This window comes from Trichomycterus rosablanca, chromosome 7 (genome assembly GCF_030014385.1).
Source record: "Trichomycterus rosablanca isolate fTriRos1 chromosome 7, fTriRos1.hap1, whole genome shotgun sequence".
In the NCBI taxonomy this organism is placed as follows: domain Eukaryota; kingdom Metazoa; phylum Chordata; class Actinopteri; order Siluriformes; family Trichomycteridae; genus Trichomycterus; species Trichomycterus rosablanca.
In genome coordinates, this window is record NC_085994.1 from 10,432,853 (window position 1) to 10,456,193 (window position 23,341).

The 23,341-nt window shown below is 40.2% G+C and overlaps 1 protein-coding gene across 2 annotated transcripts in view; it reads left to right on the plus strand.

The window, feature by feature from the left end:
- cpne5a (copine Va) overlaps positions 1–23,341 on the plus strand; it is a 183,063-nt gene that overhangs the window by 119,005 nt on the left and 40,717 nt on the right. For both annotated transcript variants that reach the window (XM_062998353.1, XM_062998354.1), the window contains 5 exons: positions 3,421–3,462; positions 3,603–3,678; positions 8,555–8,608; positions 10,666–10,727; positions 21,808–21,854. In XM_062998353.1, coding sequence (XP_062854423.1) covers positions 3,421–3,462; positions 3,603–3,678; positions 8,555–8,608; positions 10,666–10,727; positions 21,808–21,854 — 281 coding nt within the window. The remainder of the gene's footprint in view (positions 1–3,420; positions 3,463–3,602; positions 3,679–8,554; positions 8,609–10,665; positions 10,728–21,807; positions 21,855–23,341) is intronic.

The following is a 23,341-nucleotide window of genomic DNA, read 5'->3' on the forward strand; positions in this document are numbered from 1 at the left end:
TTGCAGGAAGAATGGGACAAAATAAAAGCTGAAACACTAAATCGCTTGGTCTCCTCGGTGCCAAAACGTCTTTTAAGCAATGCCAACATTACAAAGTGGTAAATGCTTTACTGTCCAAACTTTTTTTGGAATGTGTTGCAGGCCTGAAATGCAGGAATGGATGTTTATTAATAAATTAAATGAAGTTGAGCAAATAAAACATGAAATATCTCAGGTTCATCCTGTCTGCAATCAAATAAAAGTCAAAGTAAATGTAAAGTTAAATCCCAGGTTTTGTGAATATTTAATGTAGCTACATATGCTGCATACAAGTTTAACCCCTATCTGAACACACTAAATATCACTGGTTTTCTCTGCTGTGTTGTGTACCATCAGGCAGAAAAATGGAAACATTGTTTAATGAAACTGTGGGGACCTTGCTAACACAGCCTCAACTGTTTGCCTCAAGCCCTGTAAAACATCTAATGTTTCTCCTACTCTCAGGTGTCAGGTGTCACCAGAAAGAATAAACAAACCACACACAATTTCCACAGTTCTGATTTGTGCTAACATCTCACGACTTCTCACATCCTTTGGTAATTCTCACTGCAGTTGAGTGCACTGCAGTCACCAGTCTTGCTTTTAGATCTTGTGCTATTTCTGCATTACTCACAGTCTGATCTTCATCTAAATGATAATCACAGAGAAATGAGTTCTGCAAAAACTAATAACACAGTTATTGAACACACAGGTTCACCGATCGCTGCCCATACTGGAAAAAGTGTGAATCTCTGAGCTATGATTTCTCTAAAAGCCAGGAGTTCCAATCAATTAATCAAATCAATCAATAAAAAATCAAGGTGTGGGTTTTACAGATGCTCTTCCATATACATGTCTGAGTATAAAAAAACAGCTGAAAACTACTGTTCCACAAAATTCTGGGACAAATGTTAAACTTTTCATAATCTAAAAGTGTTTATTATTATTATTATTATTATTTAAAACAGTTTATTATGAGCCGCTCAGGTGGCACAGCAGGAAAACATGCTAGCACACCAGAGCTGAGATTTCAAACACATCGTTTCAAATCTCGGCTCGGCCATCCGGACATGAACAACGATTGGCTGTAGTAGGTCTGATGCAGCTATGAGCTCTGCTGGCTGATTAATGGCGCCTGCGCAGAGTCGAGGAATAATGCTGATCAGGGTGTGGCTCTCCGTACACAAAACTGATCCACATATGTACTCGCCTCAGCTCCACTTACCATATGGAAGCACTTTGAAGTTCTACAATTACTGACTGTAGTCCATCTGTTTCTCTACATACTTTTTGAACCTGCTTTTACCCTGTTCTTCAATGGTCAGGACCACCACAGAGCAGGTATTAATTGGGTGGTGGATCATTCTCAGCACTGCACTGACATTGTGTCAGTGTGTGTTGTGCTAGTATGAGTGGATCAGACACAGCAGTGCTGCTGGAGTTTTTAAATACCGTGTCAACTCGCTGTCCACTCTATTAGACACTCCTACCTAGTTGGTCCACCTTGTAGATGTAAAGTCAGAGACGATCGCTCATCTATTGCTGCTGTTTGAGTTGGTCATCTTCTAGACCTTCATCAGTGGTCACAGGACGCTGCCCACGGGGTGCTGTTGGCTGGATGTTTTTGGTTGGTGGACTATTCTCAGTCCAGCAGTGACAATGAGGTGATAAAAACTCCAGCAGCGCTGCTGTGTCTGATCCACTCATACCAGCACAACACACACTAACACACCAACACCATGTCAGTGTCACTGCAGTGCTGAGAATGATCCACCACCTAAATAACACCTGCTCTGTGGTGGTCCTGTGGGAGTCCTGACCATTGAAGAACAGCATGAAAGTAGGCTAACAAAGCATGCAGAGACACAGATGGACTACAGTCAGTAATTGTAGAACTACAAAGTGCTTCTATATATGGTAAGTGGAGCTGATAAAGTGGACAGTGAGTGTAGAAACAAGGAGGTGGTTTTAATGTTATGGCTGATCGGTGTATATGTATTGTACTAGGTTATGTAAACTTAAGACTACAATTGAATGAGAATACTTCCTGATGACTGTTTCTACTGCTGTTCTGCAATTCATCAACATGAGCGAATAAACATGTAAGATTTACAAATCAAGCTATACGTGGTTGGTTTGATGCTTAACATTCATGTTCAGCTGTAACCTTCGCTTTCTAACAAGGTTACAAATCAAAACTGTCTCAACATAATTGGAAAAATTTGTGTTCAGTGAAATGTTAATAATGTAATAAATAATAAATACTGGAATGTAATTAAACTATGTTTTCTGGTAGAGGAATGACACTTGCACTGTAGCGTGCTCAGCAAAGCGACTAACGCTCACTGCTGTGTAATTATGGTTGTGCTTCCCAGTGGGACGTGTCAGTTGGTTTCGGGGAAAAATCAGATGTGCAACTCATGCTAACATGTGAATTATTATTTTATTGTTGTTTAGTATGGTTTTGTACAGTGCTTGATACTAAGCAAATGTACACCGATCAGCCATAACATTAAAACCACCTCCTTGTTTCTACACACATTGTCCATTTCATCAGCTCCCTTTACCATATTGGAGCACTTTGTAGTTCTACAATTACTGACTGTAGTCCATCTGTTTCTTTGCATGCTTTGTTAGCCCACTTTCATGCTGTTGTTCAATGGTCAGGACTCTCCCAGGACCACTACAGAGTAGGTATTATTTGGGTGGTGGATCATTCTCAGCACTGCAGTGACACTGACATGGTGGTGGTGTGTTAGTGTGTGTTTTGCTGGTATGAGTGGATCAGACAGCAGCGCTGCTGGAATTTTTAAACACCTCACTGTCACTGCTGGACTGAGAATTGATCACCAACCAAAAATATATCCAGCCAACAGCGCCCCGTGGGCAGCGTCCTGTGACCACTGATGAAGGTCTAGAAGATGACCAACTCAAACAGCAGCAATATATAAGCGATCGTCTCTGATTTCACATCTACAAGGTGGACCAACTAGGTAGGAGTGTCTAATAGAGTGGACAGTGAGTGGACACGGTGTTTAAAAACTCCAGCAGTGCTGCTGTGTCTGATCCACTCATACCAGCACAACACACACTAACACACCACCACCATGTCATTGTCACTGCTGTGCTGAGAATGATCCACCACCTAAATACCTGCTCTGTGGTGGTCCTGTGGGGGTCCTTACCATTGAAGAACAGAGTGAAAGCAGGCTATAAAAGCATGTAGCGAAACAGATGGACAACAGTCAGTAATTGTAAAACTACAAAGTGCTTCTATATGGTAAGTGTGGCTGATAAAATGGACAGTGGGTGCAGAAACAAGGAGGGGGTTTTAATGTTATCGCTGATCAGTGTATTTTATTGCTTTCTATTACCTGTGTACCTGTGGTTTGTATTTTACAGGTCTATTAAGGTGGAAGTATATGACTGGGACAGAGATGGCAGGTAGATTTCTTACACATATTAACACATACAATGACTTTGTCTATGTTTACTTGTCACTATACATGTAAATGTGAGTCTAAAAATATGCTTTTATATTTAGATTTTTGAAGTAAACTTTATTCTCCTCATTTACCTTTCAGTCACGACTTCATTGGAGAATTTACCACTAGCTACCGGGACCTATCAAGAGGCCAAAGTCAGTTTAACGTTTATGAGGTCAGTAATGTAACTGTTTATTCTTCTAACAAGATAAAACAAGATGTTGCTCAAACTTTTATGTACTTTTACTGGCTTTACAGACTGGAAATGTATTGTACAGAAATACTGAAGTTTGGGGGCATTATATATTAATAGTTTGCAAGCACAACAGGGTGAGGTTAATCACTTCATACGCTTGCTTGAGATTGAACTCAATCTGTATTTGCGAAGAAGCTGGCAGAAAGTAATCTAAATTAATTTAATCCAATTAATTCCAGACAGATGCAAAACAGAATCATTACATTTATTCACACGCTTTAGGCAGTGAGTAGAGTTTTACATAAAAGCAAGTGTAGTGAAGGGGTGGGGAAGGTTTGGTGTACATTTATTACTGAACCACTGTTGAATGTTCATGACCTTTAAGCCTTTAGACACCAAGCTACAGTAATAAAAAATAGCCACACTGGGTCAGGAAAATTTCACAAAAGTGTTGTCACAGCAGCAGTTAGTATTCTTTTAGTATCCCAGTCTAGTCATATCCAGTTACCCGATTACATTATGCTTCCTCTCTACTGATGTTAATCTCCACCTGGTTGAGGAGAGTGACACTGACACACGCCCCCTCTGACATGTGTGCAATATCCGACTGCATCTTTTCACCTGCATGAGGAGAGTTCATATGCGGATTAGCATTGTGTACCGAGAGCCACACCCTGATCAACGCATTACTCCTCGAGGTGCAGGCGCCATCAATCAGCCAGCAGAGGTCGTAATTGCATCTGTTATGAGGTCCCCTCCAGCACCCCCCCCTAGAACAACAGCCAATCATTGTTTGTGTAGGCGCCCAGCCCAGCCGGATGGCCGAGCTGAGTTTCAAACCAACAGGTTTATGTTAGCTGAATGTTAGCTCTTGTGTGCTAGCGTGTTTTACCGCTGCACTGCCTGAGCGCCAGCAATTAGTATTCTATCCAACTAGTTCCCAAATAAGAGTTAATAAAAAATTTAATAAATACCACTTAATAGTAAACTTACACCGATCAGCCATAACATTAAAACCACCTCCTTGTTTCTACACTCACTGTCCATTTTATCAACTCCACTTACCATATAGAAGCACTTTGTAGTTCTACAATTACTGACTGTAGTCCATCTGTTACTCTGCATACCTTTTTAGCCTGCTTTCACCCTGTTCTTCAATGGCCAGGACCCCCACAGGACAAAGTAGGTGTTATTTAGGTGGTGGATGATTCCCAGCACTGCAGTGACACTGACATGGTGGTGGTGTGTTAGTGTGTGTTGTGCTGGTATGAGTGGATCAGATACAGCAGTGCTGCTGGAGTTTTTAAATATCGTGTCCACTCAATGTCCACTTTATTAGACACTCCTACCTAGTTGGTCCACCTTGTAGATGTAAAGTCAGAGACGATTGCTCATTTATTGCTGCTGTTTGAGTTGGTCACGTTCTGGACCTTCATCAGTGGTCACAGGATGCTGCCCACAGGGCGCTGTTGGCTGGATATTTTTGGTTGGTGGACTAATCTCAGTCCAGCAGTGACAGTGAGGTGTTTTAAAACTCCATCAGCATTGCTGTGTCTTATCCACTCATACCAGCACAACACACACTAACACCACCATGTCAGTGTCACTGCAGCGCTGAGAATGATCCACCACCCAAATAATACCTGCTCTGTAGTGGTCCTGGGAGAGTCCTGACCATTGAAGAACAGCATGAAAGGGGGCCAACAAAGCATGTAGAGAAACAGATGGACTACAGTCAGTTATTGTAGAACTACAAAGAGCTTCTATATGGTAAGTAAAGCTGATAAAATGGACAATGTATGTTAATGTTATGGCTGATTGGTGTATTTAAGCTCTATTATGTATACTTGTTCATATGAGTTCCATTTTCACAAAAAAAATGTACAAAGTGTTGATTAATCAGGGTCCTAGGGAATCGTGGCTAATTATGGATTAATTTTATGCAGTTATTTTTTCCACGGGTGATCCCCATGCTCAGTTGGCTTATCCACTGTGTTTGATGGATGGCCAGCTCACTTTTGCCCCTGAGCTTTTGCATAATTTGAATAGTTTAGAAATGTAGGTCAGAGCACGAGAGCCTCAGTCATTGATCTGACAGAATTATTGAACATCGCTATAGTCCTCCAGGAATGATGGGAAAATTGCTGTAGTCCTCTGGGAAAGCAGGTTTTTCTCAGCTTAATGTGCATAGGCATTACTTTGTGTTATTACCTGCTCTCACCCTGACAGCTCTATTGGACTGACTTGTTACAGAGTGTGTCAACATCAGTACAGTAGTTATGAAGGGTCATGCCATGTCTAAATGGCTGAAGGAATGAAAATGGAGATTATGAGGTGTGTAAATGTGTTAGGGGGATTGAGGGATTGATTGAACTCGCTCATCTGTATGAGTATCATGACACAAGCATTTGTATTAGTTAACCTTTACAAGGGCAAGCTTAACATAGAGACTGTATAGAAATGAATGGATTAAAAACTTAGGTTTGGTTGTATCATCTTCTGAATAAATAGGATTTTGTTTGTTTGTTTATTAGGATTTTAACGTCATGTTTTACACTTTGGTTACATTCATGACAGGAACGATAGTTACTCATTACACAAGGTTTATCAGTTCACAAGGTTATATCGAACACAGTCCTGGACAATTTAGTATCTCCAATTTACCTCACGTGCATGTCTTTGGACTGTGGGATGAAACGGAGCACTCGGAGGAAACCCACGTGGACATGGGGAGAACATGCAAACTCCACACAGAAAGGACCCGGACCTCCCCACCTGGGGAACGAACCCAGGACCTTCTTGCTGTGAGGCGACAGTGCTACCCACTTAGCCACCGTGCCGCCCGAATAAATAGGATAAATGGTAGCCAGAACTAAAACTGACTTAACAGCATTTAATAACAGTAATTTCAATTATCTTTTAATTTCAGTTATTTAGTGATCATGAGTAGATATTTTCCATTATACACTATATGGCCAAAATATGTACTGTAGACACCTGACCATGAAGCTATTGTTGTAGAATGTTATTCCAAAAATTATGGACATTAAAATATGCCGTTGCACTCCAAAAGTACAAAGAAATCACTTTTAATACCAACTTGATTGTATTTTCTAACTTTAAACACACACATAAGTTGATGCCTGCAACCCCCTTAAAAAGCTGAGACAAGCAAAATAAGAGTGTAGAGTTTATAGAATATTTAATTTACACTGTTTTGAAACATTTCACAATAAGCAGGTAAAGTAAGGCTATTAAGATATAAATAAAGGGTATAAAAGAAGAAATTGTCAGTCAGTCCAAATAATTTTCAATGCAAAATGGCAAATAATAGGTATATATAATAACAAGTACCATCTACTGTACATAGGGCTGGGCAATATGGCTAAAAAACTCATATCTCAATATGCTTTTGAGAAGTGGCCATACATTCTGACTAATTACAGTGTTTATATTTTGTATTATTACAAGGCTGTATTTATATTGATATTGACAATTAAACAAACCAGCAGAATCTCACAGTCACATTTATACTGTCCGTTTTACTTCAAATAAACTTCTCTCAGCTTTCGCGGTATAAAAGCTGAAACTGGTAATTCGTTCACTAAGCTATCACTTATACTACAACCAATGAGGAGAGAGATTTAAATTCTGCCCAAAATCTGAATTCTGAAGCTCTGGTTGGTTTATACAGCTGTTTTTCAATGTCTGAACCATGAATGAATCTCTGAACCAAATGAACTGATTCATGGAGTTGTTTACGCATGACACCATAATGAAACAGAGTGAGCATAACGAATTAATCTTAGATAACCATAGATAAGAGCACAGCTCCCTGATTCGATTCCAATGAATAATTCGTTTGAAAAGAGTCGTTTCTGACTCTTTATTCAGTGATTCAGTTTGCATGTGTGTGCATTCACGCGCCCACCCGCTCATGCGCCAAAGAAAGCGTTCTGCACAGGGCTTTTGTGCTCTTTTTTAAATGTTCTCAAATGGTAACCTGTGTATCTTAGACATACTTGATATATTGAATATGCTCATTTTCAACATTGTGTAAAAAGTAATACTGAATATATGGATATTTGCGATATACTGCCCAGCCCTAACTGTACATGATATTGTAAAAAGATTTAGAAAATCTAGAGAAGTTTACAGTCCATGCAGGGCAAGGCTGGAAACCACTGATGAATATGCATGACCTTTTAGCCTGATTAACTTTTACCTTAATCTTATAATTAAGATTAAAATATATGGTAATCATCCTTACTTTTTAATGGTAGTATGATGAAAATTGAAGCTTATAAATACTGCATAAGCAGTTGTGTAAAGAGTAATGAGCATAGAGAGCTCAGAAACTCTCACAAGCCACTGAAGCTTTTAAAATTAGGTTCTCTTATAACACAAAGGTAAACCGACAAAAAGGAAAGAGCATTCTGATGGATAGGACTATCAGTGTGTAACCTACTATATTATCTACATCAATTAAAATAAATGACAGATTTCTTTAGATGTTTGCACTTTTTAGACAGGTAATTATGATGGGAACGATAGAGAGCTCATATGAGACAATAAGTAGGTGTACTATAGCATTATCCGTATGAGTTGACATGAAAGTGGGCGTGAAAGTGGGTGAAATAGAGCATGACAGTCACAGCAGGGTTCAGATTGGAACCCAAATATCCAGCGGTCAAAGCAACTCAACAGTTCCATGTTGTCACAGATTATCTTTCTCTAGAGATTCATGACATTTGCATTTTGTACGTTATTTTGTAGTGCATGATATCTAATACAATATTTTTCTGTTTACCATGTCTGTAGTACACATCTCTTACAACCAATTGTGGGTTTTCAGGTTGTGAATCCCAAAAAGAAAACAAAGAAGAGAAGATACATCAACTCTGGAACAGTAAGTTCTGACAGTAGCTGGATATTTTCTATCAGAGTTACTGATTTGTGTTGAATTTGAGGAAATCCAAGCTAGAGGTAATAAGATAAGAATGTGCAGTGCTTTTTGTGCTTCGATGTCTAGGCCTATAGTTTATCAAAAAAGGCTAAACATGTAAACTGTCCCTGCCCCACCCAATAACTGTGTTTGCTTAAGGCACTGGGTTTCAAATGGTTAAATGTTAAAGTATACAGTTGCAGATACATTTATTAATAAAAAATACATTAAAAAGGAAACAAGTAAATGGTGCATAGATACATACTAATATGCAATTACACTATCATAGTGGGTTTTATATTATGTAGTTTTATGTAATGTACACCGAGCAACCATAACATTAAAACCACCTCCTTGTTTCTACACTCACTGTCCATTTTTTCAGCTCCACTTACCATATAGAAGCACTTTGTAGTTCTAAATGTAGTTCTGCATGCTTTGTTAGCCCCCTTTCATGCTGTTCTTCAATAGTCAGGACTCTACCAGGACCACTACAGCACAGGTATCATTTGGGTGGTGGATCATTCTCAGCACTGCAGTGACACTGACATAGTGGTGGTGTGTTAGTGTGTGTTTTGCTGGTATGAGTGGATCAGACACAGCAGTGCTGCTGGAGTTTTAAAATAATGTGTCCACTCACTGTCCTCTCTATTAGACACTCCTACCTAGTTGGTCCACATTGTAGATGTAAAGTCAGAGACGATCGCTCATCTATTGCTGCTGTTTGAGTTGGTCATCTTCTAGACCTTCATCAGTGGTCACAGGATGCTGCCCACGGGGCGCTGTTGGCTGGATATTTTTGGTTGGTGGACTATTCTGTGACAGTGAGGTGTTAAAAACTCCATCAGCATTGCTGTGTCTGATCCACTCATACCAGCACAACACACACTAACACACCACCACCATGTCAGTGTCACTGCAGTGCTGAGAATGATCCACCACCTAAATAATACCTGCTCTGTGGTGGTCCTGTGGGGGTCCTGACCATTGAAGAACAGCATGAAAGGGGGCTAACAAAGCATGCAGAGAAACAGATGGACTACAGTCATTAATAGGTAGAACTACAAAGTGCTTCTATATGGTAAGTGGAGCTGATAAAATGGACAAAGAGTGTAGAAACAAGGAGGTGGTTTTAATGTTATGGCTGATCTGTGTATTTCATTTGAGCTGTTGTAGATCGTCATATGAGATCTGTTCTCTTCTAGAGATATCAAAACTTTCGACTATTTGATTCACAAGCTTTGCAATCAATTTTTTGCTTGAAAAAGAAGAAATTACCTTCAGGAGCAAACAAATAATGTAATAAAGCTGTGACTTTGAAAGATTGTTTCATAATGTTTCAAGAAAAACCTCCTTATCTTCCTTCCTTTAATGTTCCTTTATACACATTTATCTTAAAAAATTGCCATAACAAATCTTCAAACAGTATTGGTACAGTAAAAAATATAGCTGGTAGAGATTTACATCATCCAGGCACTTAAAGAGGAATTGCTCATGCAGTTAAAGAGGAATCAGGAATCGGGTATTAATCTCACCACACTAAAATTAATATTGGCTAGGTCTAGGTCTAAAATTAGGAGCAAAGCAACTATGACATACAAAAAGCCCTCACTGTAACTGATTATAGTCTTTCCAAGCCATTCTTAGCTTTAATATATGTGTTTAAGGAAATGATATAGTGTTTTACTGTGTAATAAATACTGTGCTTTGGTTGCTTTGCGGTGATTAATAATCAGTTAGAATCCCTGCATTGATAAGAATTGCAACAGTAAGGCAGTGGGGAAAATGACTGTATAATTACACTTATGAATATTCTATCAGCTCCAAAGTAGCACAGTGATATGGGCTCTTCCTTTCAAGTGCTGACAATACTAATGAGCAGGAATGCACAGCTCTGACAGTTGGAGGTGGAGTGTGGAGTATGTGTGTGTGTGCGTTTTCTCCTAGATGTAATTTTTATAAAGATGTGGACATTTGATATCAACTCTGCTGCTAAGGATTTGTTTTTCTCATTTCTCTAGGTGACATTGCTTTCCTTTTCTGTCGAGGCAGAACACACTTTCCTTGACTACATCAAGGCAGGGTGAGTATAAACCACACACCTGCATATACCATGTCAGTGTGGTGTGAAACACTGGGCACCAATTAGGTAGGAATGTAGAAGAAGTGCTTCATCGCTTTAAGAAAGCTGTCAGTGCTATCACAAAGTATCTGCACACTCGTGCCCCAGTTAGAAGAAGAATTTACATATACACACATACAGTACAATGATTTTCCCCCCACATATCCTAGGTAAGTAATTTAGGTCTTTCATTGCCTACTGTACATAAAATTGTGAAAAGATCTGGAGAAATGTCAGTCCATGTAGGGTTGGATAAATATAGTCAAATGAGTTTGGGAGGCACAGTCCACCACTGCATTAAGAAATGCAACCTGGATCTCTTGGGACACTTGGCAGGATGGCAGCATGGGCCTGCACGTGGGGGGTTGGGGGGTGGATTGGTTTTCATGTAATTGGTGGCACCATGGCAATGTGTATAAAGTAGGGGTTTAAATATTTGACAAATTAATGAATGAATCAATCTGACATTGATGTTATTTGGTAAAACTGCATGCTGTGCCTTTACCCACCACCTTTACCTTCCTTCCAGTCTGCATGTGCTGATATTTGTGAAAGGTCATTTGCATTAAAATGTCACATTTAATGCATTTTAGAAGTTTAGGGTTTTACAACTGCTGTGATTGCAATCATCCCCCCTGTTGTTTAGTTCCAACTGTTCTACACTCATCCCATTACAATTGGTTTCTCTCTCTTGTTTTATCTGGAGTTTCTATGTACTGTATTTACCTATGTATCTTAGTTATTTCTTACTGTTCTGTCCTAAGCTGTCACTAGTTATTTCTTGTTTCTAGTGCACTTCCTTCTATTTTTGGCCATTTGACTGGTTTTTAACCAGTGATTGTTGGTTGACCAATTATAGATCACACTCTGTCTGCTCTGTCTATATGTTGATCCCTACCACAGACCTTTTAAATTATCCTTAATAAACACAACTTTCATGGTCCTCAAACTCATCAGATGTCTCAAAATGTTGACCCCGGTTAGATTCAGTACTTCATTTGTGCTTTTGAAAAATTATTTAGCTAGTCACTGGGTAATAATGCATAGTTTGGAAAAAAGACCAAACATATTTAATTACTAAATTACTCTAATTTAAGGCAGATCTTCTTGTTGGCAGGAAAACACTATGTTATTTTGTCTAGAATCTGAGATTGATGGGTTTTTTTTGGTATCATTCTCCTGCCCACCCTCACCTGCCTGTCATTATCCCGTTACATTTCTACAATGTCATTTGGTGGCATTAAAGGCAATTTTGTAGTTTTGGCTTCTCTTGCCTCCTCCGCATTCTATTGTGGCTTCCATGGTGAGACTCACACATTTTCTTTTGTTACGTTTAGGTGTTTGACTATAGTCTGTTTGACTATTTTCATGTTTTTATTTTTCTGGTGTTCCTTACTGTATGTATTTTGACTCCTGGCAAATTGATGATTTTTGGAGTATGTAGTGTCGAACTGTATCAGTAGTAATACGCAATATCTGTATCTGTAATTAAGAATACAAATAACACAATTTGCATACTTACATTTTTGTTAACCTGTAATGGTCTCTAGTTCAACAATCCTATTAGACTGAATGAAGTGTATTTAACTACCTACAACCACAATTAAACAATTTAATCTCCAACATGCTTATACAACAAAACATTCTAATGCCAAGTTCACACTGCATGACTTTCCACTTTAAATCCCAGTTAGGCTGCTAGACTAGCTTGTCTGCAGTATAGACCTGTTTTAAATAAAAATAAAAGGTGCATTACAAACTGTAACATAACACAATGAAGCTCAGTAAGGTTTTATATCTACATTTCTTACACACTAAGAACATAATAATAAATAAAATGGTGTTTTAATTCCCCAAAAGATTAAGTAATGATTTTATAGTTTAAAAGGTTATGTAACCGTAGTAAAAGTACTAATTATGCCAGATCTTCATGTTGAGTAATAATAACTAAAAGTAGATCAGTATTTCATGTTACCATGATAACATACTTTAAATAATTAGCCAGTCAGTAAGTACAAGAATCATATTAAACAATAAGATAAGCCAAGACAAGCAAACAAACAATAATAATAACAAAAACAATACCATAACAATAAAATAAGACAAGCAAACAAACAAATGAATTACACATGTTTTGTATCTAAACCAACCTTATCTAAATGAATGTGTACTCGTTGGTGATAGCTGTGGCCTAATCTACTATATTGGTATTGTAGATAACAGCTATTATGAGACTAATGGTTTTACTATCTCACTGCTGCATGTGCTTTCCTATTGATAAGCAACTGTCCTAGTTTCTGACTGATGCCTCGAGCTGCTTCTGAGTTCTGCTTTGTCTAATGACAGAATTCTGCTTTCACTGTGTCAATCACTCGGGTGGAAGGGGTGGAAGCGAACATTGTAAAAAATGTGTGAAAGCCAGAAGGAGTGAGCGAGGTTCGATTGTGAAGAATATGGCTGACCTTTCAGTCTGAAACGATCCATGGTGGACTGATGGAGCTCATGCAGAGTGTTTAAAGTTGTTTTGATCAACTGCTAGAGGGTTTCTTCACAATCGCCCTTCTTTTTGATATTTGTTGACATTTGTTGTGGAAAATCTTGAATTTTATTTTAGAGTGGATTTTAACCACCTTTTATAAAAGGTGAAGTCAAACTTTCTGATCCATAGTGACATTTCTGTGTGTTCTCAAATAGCCAAAAACTGTTAGGCATTATTATTTTACATTATTATTTCAAGCGCATCTATTCTATAGACAAACCCAGGTTACATAATACTTACAATGTAAGCTGTTTGCAGTAAAAGGGAATCAAATATCAGAACAAGGTCAAGTTATATAAATATACTGTTGTGCACTTTAGGGTGATATTAAAGGTAATGGATAACACAACGCCGGCTTGTAACACTGTATTAATATAAAGGAGAATACAAAATATAACCAACATTTGCCTCCAGATGCCTTCATGTCTGGAATAGATCTGGTTAGGCTGAGCTGACTTCTAACTATCTAAGTATATACATCGATCAGCCATAACATTAAAACCACCTCCTTGTTTCTACACTCACTGTCCATTTCATCAGCTTCACTTACCACATAGAAGCACTTTGTAGTTCTACAATTACTGACTGTAGTCCATCTGTTTCTCTGCATGCTTTGTTTGCCCACTTTTATGCTGTTCCTCAATGGTCAGGACTCTCCCAGGACCACCACAGAGCAGGTATTATTTAGGTGGTGGATCATTCTCAGCACTGCAGTGACACTGACATGGGGGTAGTGTGTTAGTGTGTGTTGTGCTGGTATGAGTGGATCAGACACAGCATCGCTGCTGGAGTTTTTAAATATCATGTCCACTCACTGCCCACTCTATTAGACACTCCTACCTAGTTGGTCCACCTTGTAGATGTAAAGTCAGAGACGATCGACCATCTATTGCTGCTGTTTGAGTTGGTCATCTTTTAGATCTTCATCAGTGGCTGGATATTTTTGGTTGGTGGATTATTCTCAGTTCAGCAGGGACAGTGAGGTGTTTAAAAACTCCATCAGTGCTGCTGTGTCTGATCCACTCATACCAGCACAACACACACTAACACACCACCACCATGTCATTGTCACTGCAGTACTGAGAATGATCCACCACCCAAATAATACCTGCTCTGTGGTGGTCCTTTGGGGGTCCTGATCATTAAAGAACAGGGTGAAAGCAGGCTAAAAAAGTATGCAGAGAAACAGATGGACTACAGTCAGTAATTGTAGAACTACAAAGTGCTTCTATATGGTAAGTGGAGCTGATAAAATGGACAGTGAGTGTAGAAACAAGGACATGGTTTTAATGTTATCGTTGATCAGTGTATATGTCTTATTATACTGTAAGATGGGAACACCATCTGGAAAAAAAGTGCCTGCACCATAGGGTGCACCCATTCCTATATCGGCTGCCATGCAAATCAAGTACTGGACCTACTACTTTCCGAAAGGTTGCAGGTTATAAAACTGATCCCACACCACATTTCACTAGCAGTCACCAATGCTTTGAAGGCATCCTGTCATTTCCTCTAATCAGACAGCTATCCACATGATGACAGATGACTATTAATAATTGTCGGGGCTTTTTAATTCATTGTTACAGGAACACCAGTGTGGGGGGTTTCCTGCCAAGCTGTTTGTCCTTGTGCACTCTGGCAACTTGATGTTAATTATGCCTGACACATAATGTCTTTGCTGCCCAAGAAGGGCTGCAGGCAAGCACTTATCCCCCTCCATACGCATACAAAACCACTAGCCGCATCTTTACATTGACCAGTGGAAATGAAATAAAAGAAAGGTGTTTAATGAATTTTTTATCATAAGGTGGTAATTAAAAGCATGGCATTTAGATTCAGATAACACATGTATACTTTGCAAATGTTGTTGAGGGCCATTTCTCCAAAGTTTAATTAACGGTTAATAAACTGATCTTCTCTAACTGCTTTAAATTATAACCTCTGCTTAATGTTCTAAATGTAAAATAAACATTAATTGAATTTAAATGAGTAGGAGGTGAGAACCTACCCCAAGTGGAGGAGTTAAATACACTATATTGCCAAAAGTATTCACTCACCCATCCAAATCATTGAATTCAGGTGTTCCAATCACTTCCATGGCCACAGGTGTATAAAACCAAGCACCTAGGCATGCAGACTGCTTCTACAAACATTTGTGAAAGAATGGGTCGCTCTCAGAAGCTCAGTGAATTCCAGCGTGGTACTGTGATAGGATGCCACCTGTGCAACAAGTCCAGTCATGAAATTTCCTCACTACTAAATATTCCACGGTCAACTGTCAGTGGTATTGTAACAAAGTGGAAGCGATTGGGAACGACAGCAACTCAGCCACCAAATGGTAGGCCACGTAAAATGACAGAGCGGGGTCAGCGGATGCTGAGGCGCATATTGCGCAGAGGTCGCCAACTTTCTGCAGTTAACTTTCTGAGTCAATCGCTACAGACCTCCAAATTTCATGTGGCCTTCAGATTAGCTCAAGAACAGTGTGTAGAGAGCTTCATGGAATGGGTTTCCATGGCCGAGCAGCTGCATCCAAGTCTTACATCACCAAGCGCAATGCAAAGCGCCGGATGCAGTGGTGTAAAGCACGCCGCCACTGGACTCTAGAGCAGTAGAGACATGTTCTCTGGAGTGACAAATCATGCTTCTCTGTCTGGCGATCCGATGGAAGAGTCTGGGTTTGGCAGTTGCCAGGAGAATGCTACTTGTCTGACTGCATTGTGCCAAGTGTAAGGTTTAGTGGAGGGGGGATTATGGTGTGGGGTTGTTTTTCAGGAGTTGGGCTCGGCCCCTTAGTTCCAGTGAAAGGAACTCTTAATGCTTCAGCAACTTTGTGGGAACAGTTTGGGGATGGCCCCTTCCTGTTCCAACATGACTGCACACCAGTGCACAAAGCAAGGTCCATAAAGACGTGGATGAGCGAGTTTGGTGTGGAAGAACTTGACTGGCCTGACCTCAACCCGATAGAACAGGGATGAATTAGAGCGGCGACTGCCAGCCAGGTCTTCTCGTCCAACATCAACAAATGCGCTTCTGGAAGAATGGTCAAAAATTACTAAACCTTGTGGAAAGCCTTTCAGAAGAGTTGAAGCTGCCGACAACATATTAAACCCTATGGATTAAAAATGGGATGTCACTTAAGTTCATATGTGTGTAAAGGCAGACGAGCGAATACTTTTGGCAATATAGTATATCTCTGGGTCTTGTTCATGAGTGATGCAAAGAGGGATCATGAAATTGTGTAGGTTGGGTGCGGCATCTGCAGTAGTGCGGTCACTTTACCGGACCAGTGTGGTAAAAAGAGAGCTGAGCCACAAAGCAAGCTCTTCATTTACAGGTCGATCTATGTCCCTATCCTCACCTATGGTCACGAGCTTTGGGTAATGACCGAAAGAACGAGGCCGCGGATACAAGCGGCCAAAATAAGATTCCTCTGGCAGGTTGCTGGGCATTCTCTCTGTGATCGGGTGAGGAGCTCAGCAATACTTGGAGTAGAACCACTGCTCCTTCATGTGGAGAGGAGCCAGTTGAGGTGGTTCAGGCATCTGATAAGGATGCCTCCCTTTGGAGGTATACCAGGCACGGCCGACTGAGAGGAGGCCATGGGGTCGACCCAGGACCTGCTGGAGGGATTACATCTCCCAGCTGGCATGGGAACGACTGGGGATTCCACCACAGGAGCTGGTAGAAGCAGCAGGGGAGAGAGATGCCTGGGACTCAGATTATGATGAATTTAAATGCTAGATGCTGGGTTTCTATAATTGAGCTCTAGTAACCCAACAACTGTCCAGATGTTTTTAATAAAGGAACAGTTACCTGTACCAAATTCAATACAGACTATGTATGTTCACTCAACAGCCTTCGTTTTAATGTCCACACAACTAAAGCAGTTTGTACAGGACCAGGCTTTGATACTGATGGACAGAAATATGATCTGATAATAAGGATGTAGATTCAGACACAGATTAAAAAGATATTGTTAATGACAAATGCTTCTTCGTTGTGCTGTTTATACACAGATCAGGCATAACATGATGACCACTTTCCTAATATTGTGTTGGTCCACCTTTTGCAGCCCCATACACAACAAACTGTGATGCACTGTGTATTCTGACACCTTTCTATCAGAACCAGCATTAACTTCTTCAGCAATTTGAGCTACAGTAGTTCATCTGTTGGATCGGATCACACGGGCCAGCCTTCACTCCCCACGTGCATCAATGAGCCTTTGCCGCCCATGACCCTGTTGCCGGATTACCACTGTTCCTTTCTTGGACCACTTTTGATAGATACTGACCACTGCAGACCGGGAACACCCCACAAGAGCTGCAGTTTTGGAGATGCTCTGACCCAGTCGTCTAGCCATCACAATTTGGGCCTTGTCAAACTTGCTCAAATCCTTATGCTTGCCCATTTTTCTTGCTTTCCGTGATGAAGAGATAATCAGTGTTATTCACTTCACCTAATATATGTTCACACGTCATAATGTTATGCCTTGTCAGTATAAATCCCTGTAAATCCACTGTCTTACACTGTGTTACCTTTTTTGGAATTTAGCTCTATTTGCGATGACTTAAACAGGACAGAATGGTATTTTTTTTTTCTAACTTTTACTGCAGTGACTTTAGGCTGCTATTACATTCTGTTGTAGGTCTCTCGTTGGCATTGTGAGCCATCTTCAGCTTGACTACAGCAATAACTAATGATTAACTACGCCTTCCCTTCCCTCAGAGAGGCCTTTGCTCCCACAAATACCACATAAAAACCGCCTTAAATAATGCAAAATACACATTCATGTTTGGGAACAAGTTGTAAGTCACACCCTGGGCCAAATTTAAGACCCAGAGGAAATAAAAGTGCTTTTTACATGGGCATTTCTAAACCTTGGCATTTTTATGTAAACTGTTTTACACTAACACTGCATTTGAGCCATTTTGCATTTGATACTCCATTTGCTGATTTAAACTGCACAGTCTCACTGGACAACCATCACCAGTTGGATTTCACAAGGTCGGACTTACTCATAAATCTATAATGGCTGGTGATAGAGGTTTGTGAGCCTCTCAGGGATGCTCACTGTGAATGGAATAAATGATGAACAAAAAGCTGAAATCAACTAGGATACAGCTTTCCACCAATGCCCTGCCGGAGGGAAAACAAAGAGGCAGATTTTGCAGGTGTTGGTATCAATTGCCCCTTGCAGTCTCATTTGGAACTAGATTTCTTCTTCTTTTTAAATAACATTGGTGGCTTGACACCTACAGTATATTCCCATTGTGTGATGAGGTCAGACAGCCTGCCTCATCCCCAAGACTCTGAAGGCACATTGGGTCAATAAAGGGGTGATGAATATGTAATTTAATTAATGGTAAAACCTAGGTGATGTATGTATGTGAAGGTGCACAATTAAGCTACTTACCTTATGTTGTGTACTATACAGCTCCTTAAGAGAAGAGCCGGCGCCGTCCAGGGCTTCCCTTATACTGGCCGAGAGAGCCCACAGCCATAGAGTAGAAAGGTCGAGGGTAGCAGCCAGGGATCTGTAAAGTAGAGACAATGCGAGGTTAAGTGTGGGATATCCATGTCAACACATATCTACCAGTAGAGGAGATGTTATATTGTGAGTTGTATGTGTATTGTGTTTGTGTTTATTTTTTTAATACCAATGTACACTATATTGCCAAAAGTATTTGCTCGTCTGCCTTCACACGCATATAAACTGACATCCCATTCTTAATCCATAGGGTTTAATATGATGTCGGCCCACCCTTTGCAGCTATAGCAGCTTCAAATCTTCTGGGAAGGCTTTCCACATGGTTTAGGAGTGTGTTTATGGGAATTTTTGACCATTCCTCCAGAAGCGCATTTGTGAGGTCAGACACTGATGTTGGACGAGAAGGCCTGGCTTGCAGTCTCCGCTCTAATTCATCCCAAAAATGTTCTATTGGGTTGAGGTCAGGACTCTCCGCTTTGCATTGCGCTTGGTGATGTAAGGCTTGGATGCAGCTGCTCGCCCATGGAAAGCTCTCTACGCACTGTTCTTGATCTAATCTGAAGGCCACATGAAGTTTGGAGGTCTGTAGCGATTGACTCTGCAGAAAGTTGGCGACCTCTGTGCACTATGCGCCTCAGCATCTGCTGACCCCGCTCTGTTGTTTTACGTGGCCGACCACTTCGTGGCTGAGTTGCTGTCGTTCGCAATTGCTTCCACTTTGTTATAATATCACTGACAGTTGACTGTGGAATATTTAGTAGCGAGGAAATTTCACGACTGGACTTGTTGCACAGGTGGCATCCTATCACAGTACCACGCTGGAATTCACTGAGCTCCTCAGAGCGACCCATTCTTTCACAAATGTTTGTAGAAGCAGTCTGCATGCCTAGGTGCTTGGTTTTATACACCTGTGGCCATATAAGTGATTGGAACACCTGAATTCAATGATTTGGATGGATGAGTGAATACTTTTGGCAATATAGTGTATCTGTGTAACCCCACCAGCCTCAGAATGGTACAGTCCAGCTAATTAGGGGCGGGGCTTAGTGGTTAAATGGAGGAAAAGTGAGACAGTTTGAAAAAGGGTGGGTAAATGCATGTTGTGTCAGAGTGGGCTGTGGACTACAACACTAAACCTGACTGCTATGGAGTCAAGTGACCCTTAGAGTCAAACCTGATCTTTTCGAGGTGAACCCTATCCTCTGCACAACCACGCTACACACAGAGGAAACAGCTTTCATGCCTCAGCATTCCCACACATTAAAATTTAAATACTTGTAATGTAATTTATAGTTGTACAAAATTGATGTAGACATTAGACCACATGCATGTTGGACATCCTATGGCTTAATATTCTTGGCTTACTGCTTGGAATCACTTGTGCTTACAAAGGGAATGAGTGAAATTCTTCAAATGCTGTTCTCTTAATATTTTATTAATTCTAAAAACTAGAGATGCATGAGTACCGATACTAGTATCGGGTATTTTCCCGATACCGCGCTCATTAACTCGTACTCGTACTCGCAAACGAGGCTCCGATACTAAACATCCGATACCGTGTGCCTAGTGCACGTTGCTGCGTTAACGCAGGGATTTTCAACCTGTGGGGCGCGGGTGCGTGGGGATGGGGGGGGGGGGGGGTGAAGGTTTGGGCGTGACATTACGAGATGTTTTTTACTTCTAAAACTAAAGCAATTAATTTTTCACCCACGGGACACTGCACTATTTTACACTGAAAACTACACTATTCCATAATGCTCCAGATTGCATCATTCTAAATAGGTATCGGTATCGGCGAGTACAAAAATACATGTACTTGTACTCGTACTCGATTGGGAAAAAATGGTATCGATGCATCCCTACTAAAAACAGTAAACACAAGAAAAATGTAATTAACAATTCTACAATTACTGTAGGAATGTATTTCTATGTAGGAACATCAGCCTTAACTGAGAAAAGACAATTCTGCTTTAATTGTCCTCATTATTAATTCTGAAATCAGTAAATACAGGGATAATATTATAAAACAATAAGCACTTAGGCATTTAAGTATTTATACCACAGATTTCTGTGTCTGTAAATGTAAAATGCTACTATAATCTGTTGAGACTACAGATAAAAGAGTTTGAAGGCCTCAGAGATGTGGGGGTTGGGATTGGGGAGAGTGTGAGGTTGGAGATGCTTATGTAGCAGTCAGAGTATAATCAAGAGCATTGCATCTCATTTTACCATCTATTTCCAGCCAACAAGTTTAGAACAGTGATCAGAAGATGCCATAACAGCAAGAATAATGGTGACTACAAAGAAAAATGCATTCTGCACCAGCGTCTCTTCCGCCAATCATGGTTCTTACACAGCGTATGAAGACCCACCCACGCCAATAAGCATTGTCTTAAAGCAACTTTACAGAATCCAGGTCCAACAGACCAAAAACCCCTGTTGAGCAAGCCAAAGGCGACAGTGGCAAGGAAAAACTCCCTTGAAATTTGTGGTTGCTAACATGGTGTTCCCATGTTTTAGTTAAGGTTAATGGCTAAGCTAACAAACAAACTATCGAAGTCTATATTAAAGACTAATAACTACTGTAATAATAAAATTAATAATAATATAACCATAAAAATGAGCAAAAAACAGTTCTGGACCATACAAACACAGATTTTAATGTTACGTAAATGTAGAAAAATATTTGAAGCTACCCCTAGATGATTTAGTGTAGGTTTGAGCTAGATGTACTTTGATGGTGGAACAAAGATGAGGGAAAAGAGATTGCATGGCAGGTAAATGGACAAACACAATGCAGGTCCACAGGGATCTGGTGATTGTGATGGTTTGCTCAGACAGATGGTGTCCATGATGAGGTCATTTTTGCCGGTTCATGCTTTGGGATAAACTGGAGAGAAAGAGTTTAATGATATTAATTTTCCTCAGTACTTTCAATTTCAGTAAAATTGGATGTGAATATATTTAATTCTTCTCTCACCTATTACTTGTTCCTTTCTGTTTTCTAGAACTCAGATCCATTTCACCGTGGCCATCGATTTTACAGCTTCTAATGGTGAGCATTTTTAATGTTTTTGTTTTATTTGTATTTGCTTTTTCACTGGATTTACTGTCCCATCCAGGACTAGAATTCTGTTACAGTGAAGGTTTTGTGTATTTCAGTGAAGCTAAAGCCATTGTCACCAAGAGATTAATGCTCCTCGTAGTGTCACCCCAGCTGATCCGGTCTAAAAGAGGAAATCAAATAACAAATCTTATACACTGATCAGCCATAACATTAAAACCACCTTTTTGTTTTTACACTGTCCATTTTATCAGCTCCATTTACCATATAGAAGCACTTTGTTGTTCTACAATTACTGACTGTAGTCCATCTAATTCTCTGCATGCTTTGTTAGCCCCCTTTCATGCTGTTCTTCAATGGTCAGGACTCTCCCAGGACCACTACAGAGCAGGTATTATTTAGGTGGTGGATCATTCTCAGCACTGCAGTGACACTGACATAGTGGTGGTGTGTTAGTGTGTGTTGTGCTGGTATGAGTGGATAAGACACAGCAGCACTGCTGGAGTTTTTAACACCTCACTGTCACTGCTGGACTGAGAATAGTCCACCAACCAAAAATATCCAGCCAACAGCGCCCCGTGGGCAGCGTCTTGTGACCATTGATGAAGGTCTAGAAAATGACCAACTCAAACAGCAGCAATAGATGAGCGATCGTCTCTGACTTTACATCTACAAGGTGGACAAACTAGGTAGGAGTGTCTAATAGAGTGGACAGTGAGTGGATACAGTATTTAAAAACTCCAGCAGCACTGCTGTGTCTGATCCACTCATACCAGCACAACACACACTAACACACCACCACCATGTCAGTGTCACTGCAGTGCTGAGAATCATCCACCACCTAAATAATACCTGCACTGTGGTGGTCCACATTAAAGAACAGGGTGAAAGCAGGCTTAAAAGGTATGTAGAGAAACAGATGGACTACAGTCAGTAGTTGTAGAACTTCAAAGTGCTTCTATATGGTAAGTGGAGCTGATAAAATGGACAGTGAGTGTAGAAACAAGGAGGTGGTTTTAATGGCTGATCAGTGTAGTTCTTAATGACAAATAAGAATGGATAGACCATTTAGTCATTGGGACTCTGGAGCCAGGTATAAGGATGGCATCACAGGTGAGAGCTTGGTATCTGTGTAACCCAGTTAGGTTTAGTCTGAAATAGTGACTTGGCAATATGAAATAATTAAAATAAATTACAAAACAGGTCTAGGTATTTCGCCACAATAGCACTGCTGAGGCAGCCGGCATTTCAATCCATCACAACATTGCTGAATGGGGTTGAGGTCAGGGCTTTATGCAGGCCAGCCAGCCTTTCCAATAAGTTGAAGGCTTAAAATCTATAACATGTCACTGTATAATGTATCTACCACAACTGTAAAAAACATCCAGACCAGTATTGCTTTTCCACTAAATTTTACAGTTGGCTCTAATAATTCAGACCGACATTTATTTACCTAACAAATCCATCTGTCAGAGTGC